Source organism: Pseudonaja textilis, chromosome 3 (genome assembly GCF_049901715.1).
Source record: "Pseudonaja textilis isolate UNSWEBS1 chromosome 3, rPseTex1.2, whole genome shotgun sequence".
NCBI lineage: Eukaryota > Metazoa > Chordata > Lepidosauria > Squamata > Elapidae > Pseudonaja > Pseudonaja textilis.
The window spans coordinates 60,462,974-60,477,579 of NC_141992.1; the positions used below are offsets into that span (position 1 = coordinate 60,462,974).

The 14,606-nt window shown below is 33.2% G+C and overlaps 1 protein-coding gene across 1 annotated transcript in view; it reads right to left on the reverse strand.

Annotated features, from left to right (window-relative positions):
- Window positions 1-14,606, reverse strand: part of FAF1 (Fas associated factor 1) — a 199,073-nt gene that overhangs the window by 134,718 nt on the left and 49,749 nt on the right. The window contains exons 5-7 of the mRNA XM_026707060.2: window positions 12,899-12,990; window positions 8,413-8,504; window positions 2,687-2,792 (exon numbers count right to left, since the gene is read on the reverse strand). Of these exons, the coding sequence (XP_026562845.1) occupies window positions 2,687-2,792; window positions 8,413-8,504; window positions 12,899-12,990 (290 nt within the window). The remainder of the gene's footprint in view (window positions 1-2,686; window positions 2,793-8,412; window positions 8,505-12,898; window positions 12,991-14,606) is intronic.

Sequence of the window (14,606 nt, forward strand, 5' to 3'; positions counted from 1 at the left end):
GCTGTCTTTATACCTCCATAGGCCAAACTGCAAGTAAAAGCAATTCATAAAGATATTCATTAATTTTTTCTCAATTGTTATTCTTACCTGTCTTCATTTTAATACCTTTTCAATGTACATTTCATTAGGAATTGCCTTGAAACTAGCAAAATAATGTTATTTGTATTAACTCAGCTGAAAGATCTTTCACTTGTTCATTGCAAAATGTTTATGACACCATTTTTGTTTAGAAAAGATAAGAAAAAATATTTATTAGTACTGTTTGCAAGTACTGCAGCAATACAATAGCCTAAACCAAAGAACCAGAGAGATAGTTATATCCAACAGTTGTGGTAAGACCTGAAACATTTCTGGAATATTAAGTGTTTCTTTTAATAATTGATGCAGGCATTTTGAATCTTTCTGAATAGGCTATCAGGTGCAAGTAGATTGCATTAATGCTGCTTAAACATTTCAACTTGTCAGTATGGCTAACTCGATTTGCAAAGTATTTGCAGTATTTTCCAACGAAACAGTAATAAAGGTAAAATAAATATATGCCACTGCCTTATAATCACTGAACATTAATGAATATTTTATATCTTTTAAAATCTCACTGTTTAATTTTAAAGGATGAAATTAAGTCTCCTTTTATGCAATATCCCAATTATCTGCATATCAAACAATAACTCAACCATTATACTTCTTTTTGTTAAGACACAGGAAGCTAATTTGAAAATACTGGCTAGCACTTTTGGAAAAATAATTGAATAGACCTTCCTGCCCTCTGGTGGTTGACAAGAGCAAATTCCACATACAATTAAATTATTACTGATTTAGTACATACAACTTCCTAATTTTAAAAAATACTTGAATAAAAGGAAGAAAATTTAGAACTAGCGTCAGCAACTGAGGGTTAGTACATGGTCAATATAACAGTTTAATCAAAGATCAAGTTCAATTTTTGAATTGAAAGAAAATATAACCCATTATTTTGACTCGTTCTGCACATAAACACTTCTCAAAATTCTACAGTATTGGAAATAGTTTATGATGGAGTGGATCCACTCTGAATATCATGGTGTTATTTTCTGGAGGATACACTGTTGTTTACCTTTAACTGGTGAGCAGTTCAGCCATATTGGCTCACAAAATTTGTAATAAAGCAAAACCTATCACAGCTACCAAATAAATCCTGAACTTATGCAATACTTTAACTGTTGCTGCTGAAATTAATGACAGATATTTACTAAAAGTGGATAAGTTTGAAGGGAAGAGTAATTTCATATTTAGGAATGGGGGACAATTTTATGGGAGACAATTTTACGGACCTTGGATAAATAGGGCAATTGTCTCTATTTGATATTTAATGGAATTGATTTTCATCAAAATTTGAAATGATGGTATTTTTTCAAAACAATTTTCCATTTGTAATTACATCACAATTATATCATCATCAGTAATTGTTTACTGAAAATAACATATGTTGCAATTGACTGGTTATATTGGTGTGTATATATGTATAATGTATATGTATGTGTATATATATTATACATATACATACACACACACACACACACACACACACACACACATGTTGTTGAGGGGCTTTAAGATGTATGCATGTATGTATCTATACACATAGGTAATGATTTTTATATAAAGAACTACATAAGATACAAAACTATATTTTAGACAATAGATTCATATTCTTCATGGTGATCTTAATAGTTAAAAATTATGCAAAGGAAGCACTATACTGATTTAATATCATTGGTACTAAAATATATTCAAATAAAAATAAATGAAATGAGGCTAATGTCCAAACCCTATAATCCTTTTAGCTATCCCATTCCAGCATCAACTCCCATGAACAAAGCATGCTGCTAATACCATAACAACATAAATATAAGAATTGATAGTATAAAAAAAGTGATCATAATAGAGATCATTTCACACATGCATTGGCTTCTTGAGAGGCCAGCCACTGTGTTAAATGAGGAGAGATCTTTCATACAATAATGAAAGGGGGGAAAAGATTCAAGAGAAACACTCACATTTGGAATCCTTGTGTATATAAATAGGTTGGAATTAGTAAGCAAAAAAAAAACCTTCAAAAAGCTGATTGCTCAATTTTTGATATACAACAAGGTTATGACAATATTGAATTTTTAGTTAAAGGCAATTTACTACTTTAGGAAGTGCATCTGTCTTTTCAGGACAAATTAGCAAGGAACTCTTCTTTGCAACATCACCCCTTGGTGGTTGTTTTACAGAATAACAATGAAATTGTTTTTAAACAGAAATCATTTTTTCTGCAATCCCACTCCTAATCAAGATTATGGCAACTAGCAGATGCAAAAAATACCTAAGAATGTATGAAAACTGTGTACAATTTTAAATAAAGGAAGAAGGAGCCCAATCAGACAGCCCTACCTCACCTTTGGTGAAGCTTTTTAATACTTCAAGGCAGCATGCTCACAAACACACAACCGCTTTGGGGTAAAATTAATGCAAATGTTATATGTGGGTTACACCATCTGATGTACCTACAGTAATCTTTCATCATCCACTTAATTAAAAGCTAAAAACCTAATAATGAAACATGAAAGGAAGTATGCAGCCTGAATACATAAGCCCTCTTTAACAAAGCTGACACTAGTTATAATGAGCGACATTTATTCTTCAGCTGCGAGACAGAGCTCACCTCCTGAATGGTACTGCTTCCTGAGAAGTTGAGGTTGTACTCCCGCTGGACTTCTCGATGGGTGACGATCAGCATGAAGTTTTGATTTAATGATTCCTGCAGGGCACTGAAAGGGTTGAAAGAAAAACAAGAATATCAGGAGCGAACATGTTCTAACTTGCTTTACATTTAGCTGTAAAACCCCAGGAGTACTCTAAACTCTGCAGAGACAGGTCCAGGCACAATGTTATCGTTTTCTTTTTAGCTCTTAAAGGCAAGGAAGCAACTGGAGAATGACCAAGGGAGCTGACCTGTTAACTCCTTCTAAGGTAGTTGAGTATCTGAGGCTATATTTCAACTCTTTAGAATTTTCGCAACCCCATTCTTACTGCAATTATTGCAATATTGTATGCATACACACAACATCTGTCTCACATACATTCATATTAAGAGACGTTTAGGCTTTAAATTACGTTCAAAGTAAAAGCTTTGATGATGCTTACACTGTTTATATATATATATATATAATTATGAATTTATGTGCCAAGTTTGTGTAAGTATGTGACAGCTATGTTTTTCAGCTAAGCATGGCAAATGTTTATAACTGCTGTCCAATTAGTTGACAGTAAAATGTGGAAAATTCCAGGATTCGCTGATTATCTCAGGAAACACCAAATGAATTTTATTCTATTTCACCTCCCAATTTCGCAATTATAACCAACCGTTCATCTTTCCGAGGCAATCTGGGAAAAGTCAGAAATGATAAAATAATAAATCTCAGTTCTCAGAAATAGTAGGAATACTCATTCTTTTCTTTCTAATTATGGACATTACTATCTCAGATGTCAATTTTTAAAAAGAAAATTATACCAAAAACAGGATGATAAGTCAATTGTTTAACTTTCTTGATTTGGATAAATGTTAGAAATAATTACATCAACTGTGCTATTTATTAATCTCAGTAAATATAGACTAATAAAACAATAGATTCCAGAAAGTCCTAGTGAGTGGGAAGTATTTCAGTTCTATCAGAGGGTTCAGAATTATTCATATAAATTGATCAGCTCAGCATCCACATTAAGTGCCTTGCTGTTCCAGAGGGTCCCCCAACCTACAGAAGAAAGGGTTAAGTAGGAGTAAGGAGACAAAAATTATGTATGTATTTCATGTAAGCAATGTTCCCTTCCTTATATCATCTGGGAAAACTGTTATTACTGATAGAATATAACTGATAGGGCAAGCCACTAACATATAAAAAAAGAGCAAACCCCATTCCCTTCTATCATAGTGATGTTACCTAGTTTGGTAACGAAATGTCTACTGTATAAGAAAACAACCAAGCTGAAAGAACACCAAGGATTCCAAAGCTGTGCTTAGAATATCAAGTTTTAAAGCACATACATTCAACTGTACTTTCAGCATACCTCTGGTCCTGAACAGTATTGTGAAATTTCTTTCCATGGTTCTTTTATGTTAATGGAAGAGAAAATCAGTCAGCCAGGATTACAGGAAGCCATTTTATTCAGAATCTAATAAACTGTTATTTCCATTCTGGCAAAGAATGATGCACTATTATTTGATTTGAGTTTATTTTAGTATTATTGCACACTCAAATTGTTTGAAACAGAGGTAGGGGAATCTCAGGCAGCACAATTCTATATATGTTTACTTGGAAGTAAATTGCCTTATTCTCATTTGAATGCACTCAGAAATCATTGTCCATAAGATTGCTGCTTAAATGTGATATAAAATGGTTTGGTCAACGAAATACATTTAAAGTTAACAGTGACACATCTTTCCAACATAAATTCTGGTGATGTAAAGCAAAACAACAATTGGTTCTTCACACAGTTACATTAATACACATTATTCTCATTAGAAAACATAACAAATTAGATCATACTCTAATTTGCTTGAAAAAAATCTCCATTACAAGTACATTGTCCAATGAAATATTAATCTGATTCCAATAAAAGAACTCATTAAATCAGATACTTCTTAACCAGGGTTCATTGAATATTAAATTCAAGTATTTAGAACATTTTTAGTATCCATATTCTTGAGAATAATCATAGCTGACAATGGATACCTATAACTACAGGTGAAACAGATACAGATGCACACACGCAGGTACGTAAGTGCCCACACACATATATGCACAATTTTATGTTAAGAAATGTATAATTGGGAATTCCAGTAAAATTCTATTTATTAATTACCTTATTTTAACCACTTTTTTCTACTGAAGTACTAAACATTTGAAAACTTAGTTATTAACAAGTATTGTATTGAAACTTACTGAAGCTAGTTTCAATAAGATGTTTTTGTTGGACAATAAGTCTCACAAACTATTCCATGGTATTATCTTCAGGATTAGATCTTACATCTAGATTTTCTGCAGAGTTCTAAACATGGAATTGGAAACCATATACATGGCAGTAGAAAAATCTTCTTTATATGGGGCATGGGAAACAAAGATCAGAATATATGCAAACTACATATGTCTTTGCCATCTCTCATCTCTTTTCATTATCAAAATTGCTAATTGTCAAATTAATAACTAATTGTTCAAAATCATACAGAAGAATCCTATTTGTTCAAATCACTGGAATCAATTGTTTTACTTGCTCTACTATATGTATAAAGTTTAAACTTACATATAAACGTTAACTTTGTAGGATAGTTTAAAAAATAAAAATAAGGTACTAAAGGTGTCAGAAAACTAAAACATCCTTCATTAATACATAGCTTGATTCAAGAGGCATTCAAATATTCAATTTCTCAAACAGGTAATTAATGTCAACAGACTTTCTTAAAAAGGTATGTTAAGGACTGAAACAAATGTAGCATATTAATATATAGATACAGATCACATACATGGATCTTCTTATATAAATAGTATCCACAGAAAAATGAGAATGAGTAATTATTTTCTTTACCTCTGATCCAATAAAATATATTTTCTTATCTTACTACTTGCATTTTACAACCATTAAAATCTCCAGATACTGAATTGAAATTTAGCAAAAAAACCCACATATTTTGAGCCGCAGATTTTTAGCTTCTGCAACCTAGTTTTTTCTAATGTCATTCCCAACCCTCATCCCCAAAATAATAATATTTAGCTGTGCGTCTATTAATATCACTGCCAGTTTAGAACATTCTTATCCAAAAAAAAGCTTACTCTTCTATCAAAACGTTCCTTCTTCCATATGTTGATATTATATGAGATTATCTTTGTAGGCAAGAAATAGAGCATCTTGCACAACTGTGGTGAAACTGTGAAGTGATTATTTCAATACGTTTCTCCGCAGCTTGCTTTAAAAAACCTGAATCCTATCTGAAATAACCTTGACCTCTGGAGAATCAAAACACAAAACTGTTTAAACTTAAGTTGAGGATTCAGCAGAAGAATTGTTTCCTTCTTTCCTCTCTACATGAAGGTATCTTTTCCATCATTTCTTATAGTAATAATTTAGCACACTCAGCAAGCCAGATACCTCTATATTTTCTCCCTAAAAAAATAAATTGTTTAAGAGTCCTTCTGAAATTGTATGGAAGATAAGCACAAAGAACTAACTCCAAGGAAAGAAAATAAAAATTTTTCTATCCTATTCCATTGGAAGCCACAATGAAAAGTATTCTATCGAGCTGTATTTTTAAATTAATATTTAGTGCAATACAATTGTGTGTGAGAAAGAGGTGGGGGGAATTCTCTTGAGTTCAGTGGATTTTAATCTGAGGCAATTAGTATATATTACATTATTATTCCAGTTTAATCCCAGAGAGCCTCTTCATGAATTTCAGTAGAAAAATATCCATTATTCATCATATCAATTCATTTTTCTTACCAAACATCTACATTTTAACAAAATATCATGAAACATAATAATTAACATTTCTATTGCAAACATTCAAATTTATACAAGCTTGTGTTGACAATCATCCAAATTTGCTGTAATTAAAGTTTATTTACACTAAAACAAAATATGAAGTCACTATGTAAATGTAATGTTTGTTGTAGCTAATGCAGCAAGCAATAGCAAATTAGTTTAAAACAGCAACCACTCAGAAAGCTTTTGTTTACTTTATATCCTGAATGCTAAACTATTCAGAGGGACTAATTCTTATGAGATGGTAGCTATATAAAATTGATAAATTAAATAAATATATAAATTTAGAAGAACTTACCTGAATTTAATAAGTTTATTTCACCTAAGGGGAATAAATTCTGTATTTTCTCAACCGCTGGGATATATTAGCCTTTACAATATATAAAGTTATGTTTTGATTTCAAAAGCAGTTCTTTTCAGTTTTGAAAGTAGCTCATTATCTATCAGGGCATACTATTGTTCTAGAATCTAGAATGATAAAAAAAAAAATCCCTCCTCTAGCCTGCTGTATGCAATCTTGGGATACTACTACTATTGTTTAATTTAGAGCAGGGGTGTCAAACTAGCAGCCTGCCAGCAAGATGCATCACACGCAGGCCACACCTACCCCAGCTCCATGAATGGGGAAAACATCATGAAATATCACATGACAGCAACGTAGAGTATCTGGGCATTTACTAAAATTTACAACTGAATGTAGTAACAGCAAATAAAGAAATCTGATTTATTAAAAAAAAAAACCATCCGCCTATAGGGGGGAAAATGGTAATATTTCATGTGATATATAAATAATGCTAAAACCTCAGTTAATGTAATAAATGGTCTAGAAACAATGCTGGAAGGTCTAGTGAATAAAAAGATCTTTCAATACCAGTACATCCCACATGTATCAAAATGCATGTAAATAACCACATCAAAAAGTCTCCAACTGCCACATATTCCCCTTATCAAACTGTTGAAAGGACAATTCAGTTAGGATCACATGCAAAAAAAAGTATCTTAAATCCCTTACTTTCCCTTTATTTTGAATTCAAAAAGAATAAGTTTTGTGCCATGGTATGTGGTAAAACAACTGATTAGTAGTCCAAATAATGTTTGAGTAAATGTTAGTTAATGCCATCTAATCAAGATGTCTCTTTTTGCTTTGCAAGCACACCCCTTTCCAAACTGCTTTAGCTTCAGAATTCTCACAACTCTCTAACTTTCATACAAATGAGAGAATTGGCTGCAGGCACAGATTTCATTTCTTGTAATCTTAACATTTACTGAATGTTCTTAATCACTCGAGTCCTACAGATTTGTAAATGGATTCTATCTTGTACCACAAATTTTCTAAAACAATGCTTTTTATTATTGGCAATTTCAATAATCATGCTTTGTCAAATGTAATTGGAGAAGCTATGAACACAAACCTTAACTATGAAAAACTGCTGGTTCTGTTGAAATAATTTGGAATGTGCAATTATTTCTACATGGCTTATGCTCTTTATTTTACTTGTAAAACAAAATAAAAATCCTTAGCCCGACCAGTTTAGAAAATGTAGGATGAAAAGTACTGGAAGAGATCATACAATTATTTAATAAAATCTCCTATTCTAAGGCAGGGTTATCATCTCTACCAGCAACTACCTTTCCATCAATTTACTCCATCCAAATACTAATTGCTCTTAGAACAAAGCTTAAAAATCTAGTAATAGCAGTGCTTTGAAAAATGCTCATTTAAAATTTATTATGAGCTCTGGCCTTTGCATATATATGGTTTAAAAATAGTAAAATGTATAGAGTTTGGATAACCTCAAATATACCATTAATATGAAGCCCTATAGGTTACATTCAAATTTATTTGTGACTTACCCTGGCATACTTGATGAAGATGGTGGTGGCAAGTCGGGCGTTAGGACATACAGGTTGTTGTTTTTGGGCAAGTGTAGAGTTTTTAGAATAGTCTACAGAAAAAAAATATTTAGAAGTGTCAAAATGTTTCTATTTAGGTGTCTGTATCTGAAACATAAAGCCAAACTGATGCAAAATTTTATATATCATTAGCAACCACAATTCTGTGAATTAAAAAAACACAAGTGAGGAGGAACAATTAACAACAAGCACAACAGGAACCTTATTATGCTTCTGATGAAAATCTTTCTCCCATACACACACACACACACACACACACAAATCCCATTGGTAGTAATAATTGGTCGTATTTAAATATTTTATTCAGTCTTGCCCTTAGTGGGTTTCATTGCAATATATACAGTAACTGCATGTAACACATAAGGTACAATTTAAATGATGCCAGTCAACAAGCTTTCTTCTATTACCAAAGAAACCAAGAAGCTTTCTTCTGTCGCTAATATCTGTATTAATTTCCAAAGAAACATAGCAGCCCTTCTTTATAGTAAAAAGTCTTACAGTCATGAAGCTAATTAATATTGTACAGGTTTAGTCTTCAATGAATCATGATGTTTCTATAATATGAAAAAGTAGCATGCCAGGCTTGTCTTATTTTCTAATAAAATCATTGCTACATTTTTACCTAGTAGGACTCCTGCCCACTGCCTCCTTTTCAGTAAAGACAGACCAAACACCACCTTGCAGATATTAGGCTTATTACATGTGTTCTGTTCTGACCAGATTGGATGGCATTTGTAATATAAAAATATTCACAAGTATTCACTGATACCAGTATCTAAGTGATGCTATTGATCAAATTCAATGTCTGGAGGCTTGAGTACCTGGATGGGAAACAACAGACATCACTTGAATCTCCCAGGTAAATCAGACAGGAAACATGACCAGGTGAGCAAATTCTATTTTACTGTAAGACCACATTACTGTAATCTTATTTTGTTTGTTTGTTTTTCTCATTTCTGAACCACCCATCTCCCTCAGAGGATCTCTGGGTGGTATACAAAAAACATTAAAATATAAAAACAGTATATAAAAATTAAAAGATTATTAAAATTTCAAAATTAACATTTTCAGAAGGAGGCAAGAATAATTAAGCCCTGTTAAAAGTCGATTAAAAAGGCAAATGGAAGGCTCTCAGGGCACCAAACAGCTTCTTTTCTTTGCCAGGCAGAGCCATATTTTAACTCCTTTACAGAAGGCCAGGAAAGTGGGCCAGGGCCACACTTTGGAGGGGGAGGGGAGAATATCTTGCAAATCTGAAGGTACAAATCTCTTGCTGTCACTTTTAATCATAAGATTAATTAGGACAGGACCTTCCTAAATTTCTTTCTCTGACCATTAATTCACTAGGGGCTCCTTCCTCTTGTCTGATAATTTCCCAGGAAGCATCTCTTCCCCTCATGTTTTAAAATCATTCTTTTATACCATTACACTTGGCAATACCATGTGGCTTTGGGCTTTAGGGATCTTGGACCTTCCCATTTTTAGTACTGCACTGGCCCAAATAGACCTGGTGTGCAATTTGGGGATCCTTTGGGGGAAGGGGGGAGTTGGGAGAGACCATGGTAGGAAATCCTTTGTTGGGACACAGTGTTAAAATCTTCAGCAAAAGCACCCTTTCTGAGGCCACTGTAATTTTGAGTGGTCGTTAAATGATTAGCCATAAATTGAGAAATGCCTATAATTTTCCAGATTCTAGGCTTGATTTGTTAAGCTCTCCATAAATTTTACTCTTCCGAATTCTTAAGGGCTTCTACAGTAAGTTCAGACTTTATCAAAAACACAAAAGCTCCACCCTTTATGAACTTGCATGCAGTGTCACAAGACTAAAGGTGCAGTTTCCACTGCAAGAAAAATATGGCCTCTGCAGATGGCTATGCAAACCAACCTACTCTGTTCACTTAATGGGAAACTGTCACCTTAGGTATCTAAGGATTATCTGGCCCTTGGGTCCAAAAAGTTTTGTTATGTCTATCCAGATCACAGATCTCTGACAAAAATTCCAGTGTTAGAGCTGTTTTACATTTTATCTAGAGATCCCAAAGACCAAGATCGTCCACTTATAAATATGTCTACTCTGCGATCCTTTTTATAGCAAATTAATTGTATGTTGTATGTCACTGGTGGAGATATATGCTGGAGCTGCACCTTCATGCATGATTTATGAATCATAAATCCAAAGGCACTTCTGAAGTGAAGTTTCCCCATAACCACTATCTCACCATGGAATGTAAGTACAGCACTGATAATAAATTGCCATTCAGTTTCTACTTGAATACATAAATTTATTTCAGTAAATAATACACTGAAAAAGATAAATCTTGATTGTTATATTACCAGGACCAAGGCAATATGACTAAAATACAATCTTCATTATTTTAGATTTTTTCTGTCTTTTTTCTTATATATAACTCAAGGGTGCAAACTTATCAATATTTCATCCTCCTGTTATTTCCCCTACAACAACCTTGTGAAGTAAAGTGAGTCAGGCTGAGGGAGAATGATGGCCCCAAATTACCCAGCTGGTTTTTCATACCTAAAGAGTGACTAGAACTCACAGTCTCCTGGTTTCTAGACCAGCACTTTAAACACTGCACCAAACTTGCTCTCGATGTTACTTAATGCTTCTTTAAAAATTGGGCATGCTACAACTCCTTCTTCTTTTCTTCAGAGAAAGGTGGGATTATCAGAAAATCAACAGAAGCACTCAGCTGCAAACACAGTGCTAAAAAGTGCTTGGTTTCAATTTAGAGTATAGGTGGGAAATGCCATTCGGGAGATGGGCGGAATGCCATTTCATGGTTGTTTTGACTGAATTATTTATAAGTGTACATCAGTTGGGCAAAATGTATGATGTTAAAGAATGTACTGTCTTGTGATATGACTTGGGCTTCTTTGTAGTTTGTGGAACCCAAGGAACTGGAAAGAGTTCCCTGCCACCTGTGTCCTAGATCCATTTCTTCCTGACTATTTCAGGCAGCTAGATAGGACACCAATGGGTGGATCAAGAAGGTTATTAATGTTTCTTTGAGGAGGTGGTAATGCTTCTTGCTCTGAATGAGATGCTTATAAGCTCATTCTGGAAACCATTGCTAGATCCAGCTGGTTTTGATGACTTCTGTCCCTATTTCTTTAATATTCTTCCCCACAGAAATATGTGCAGCTCCCACTATTGATAAACAGCTGAGTAATAGCTAGTTAATGTGCTTTAGGTTCCAGTTGGAAGATTATGAATAATCAATCTTGGATTTTATCACAGGTTCTGTTTTTGCTTTCCTTTTGTGGTTCATTTTTGTTTTAATATTGGTTTGGATTTAATTATTATTTTTGTCTGATGTCATAGACAACCCAAAGTCTTTGAGACGTCGGCAGCTTATGTAATGTTGATAAATAAATGAATACCATATAAACAATGATGTAGATAAAAAAAGTATTTATAATAAGATAGATAAATATTTCTATTGCTAGTTGGAACAGGAACTAAAGAAGTTGTAAGATGATAGTTGAAAAGATCTGTTTCCTATAAGCTTTTCTCAATCACCGATAGTACATTAAAAGAAGTGCTATCAGAATGATACACACACACACAGACACACACAGACAAACACACACACACACACACACACACACAGAGTCCACCATTTCTTAAACTCTAAAAGCAGACAGATACAGATGACGTATCATGGCATGGCCCCATGAACAGGGTTTTACATGTTTTCTACCCCTTTCCATTGAGGTAGGGGTATGGAATTCTCTGTTTTTAACACAGTGTACAGGTAGTCCATTCAAAGTTGCAACATCACTGAAAAAAATGACATGACTATTTTTCACACTTGTGGCCATTGCAGCATCTCAGGGTCAGGTGATCAAAATTCAGATGCTTGGCAACTGACTTATATTTATGAGAGCTGCAGTGTCCTGGGATCATGTGACCACCTTTTGTGACCTTCTGACAAGCAAAGTCAATGGGAAAACCAGATTGACTTAACAACAATTAATAATTGCAATGATTCACTTGACAACTGTGGCAAGAAAGATCATAAAATGGGGGCAAAACTCAGTTAACAAATATCTCATCAACGTAATTTTTGGGCTCAATTGTGATCATTAAGTCAAAGACTATCTGCATATCTTGTGTGTGTGACCACCAGAAGGTATCATGTTTTCCTTATTGGGAATCTTGAGATATAGAATATTAAAAGAGAAAACTTGTAGTGAAGGAGCAGAATATACTGCCCTCAATAAAGTCCAAATTAACTACTGTCAAAGTTAAATGTTATCCTTTGTAAATATTGTGCCTTCATTGTACAAGCAACCATGTCACTTAATGCAGAATATTTTAGACATTCCTAACATATCAGCATTAGTTGGCAAAATTGGAATTAGGTGGTCCATTGGAAAAAATCCTGTAAGAAATATAAAAACTTACACCATCATCTACATCCCCAGTCTTCCAGCCCTTTAGCAACATTTTGGGTGCAGGAATCTGAAGCTCATTTTCTAAAATATGTTTGATCTCTCCTGGAAAAAAAACACAAAGGAGAATCATCAAAAACATTTCTGCTTTTTATGATTTATCTTTATAAAGCATAGGCGAAATAAAGTCTAAGAATCCCAAGCATTATTCAATCAATGTATTTTAAACATGTCTTTTATTTTAGTTTATCTCCATAAACTCATACATAATAGCATTAAAAAAATGGAATACTGAAAAATGTTTAGGATATAAAGAAGAGAAATGAAAAATAATAATAGATTTTACTTGAAATGCTACTGAATTTTGATATGGTTTTTCCCATCTCATGTAAAATGGATTAAAGGAATTCATTTCTAAGTTAAAACAAATAGATCTTTTGGTATGTTTAGGGTATACAATTTGCACTAGAAATTTGCTTTCTATGATATATGCTTTGAGCTCTAAAAATCTTCCTAAATTGTTTGAAATGTTTAAAATTTACACATAATGCAACTACACATTTACCATCTTAGCTAACAGCTGCTTATTGAGGCCAAACGCTTTTTCAGCTTGGCATATTCCACAATGGGATTCCTTCTTTCCCATGGTTGCTAGTTCAAAAGTTTGAAGAAGGTATGTGAAGACCGTCTCTTGGCGTTCTGTTCCATCACTAAAATTTGGTCCTCAACATCACTCACAGATAATGTTAATTAACTGTTTTTATTGCTGTTAACAGAGCTAAAGGCTAAATTAGAGTAGAATTCTTTCCTTAAAAATCTTTGTATTTCTCTTCCAGATCAAAATTACTGCTTTGATTCTAAGCTCCACAATTTGTTAGGTTATTCAAAGCCCTTTCAAGCACTGAATTAGCCCAACTGAGCAATAATGTACAACCGTTGCTCAATAGCAAATATAGCATGATCAAATGCAGAACACTAGTCTCATGTTCCTAAGCTGACGCCATCCAAGTTCCGGATGATTTTAATTATTTCTCTATTCACATGATATATGTTCCTTCCATCTGGTGGGCATTTTATGCAATTGCATCACTAGAAAAAAAAAAGTTAAAATCTGACTTTGAGAGAAACATTCATGCACATAACCCACAGCTACTTTTGCAGGAATGTGAACTGAAGTTGTTAAATTTGCTATTAAAAGGACAGACTTGAATATGTCAAATAATTATTTAAAATGTTTTTAAAAATGGTTTTAAAATGGTGCCTAGCAGTAGTTTCATTGCATGTATAGTTGTTGGCAAACCCAGCTTTGCTACTGTATAATATGTGAAATGACCCTGAGCAAGAGACAGATGGAAGGGATTAAAATACTATTGAAACACTTAATGAAAGTATGGCCTTAGTTTAGTAAAAAGTGAAACTTAGGACGTCAAAACAGAATGCAGTCTGGTGAGGTTTTTTTATACCTTTATCTCAATATATATTTATTTTTTCATGTAAATCAATATAACCTGCTTAACCTCAGAGATACTGTAACTAATGTTCATATATATTTTATCTTCAGAATATATTTGCACATATAGAAAACTACTTCAGATGATTATGGAATTATGAGCAAAATTTCTATAGATACTAATATTTTCATATAGTTCCCTGGAAAATATTTTTTCAGAAGGAAAAATGCATACTTTGTTCACATGATACATATATGTCAGAAGGTATCA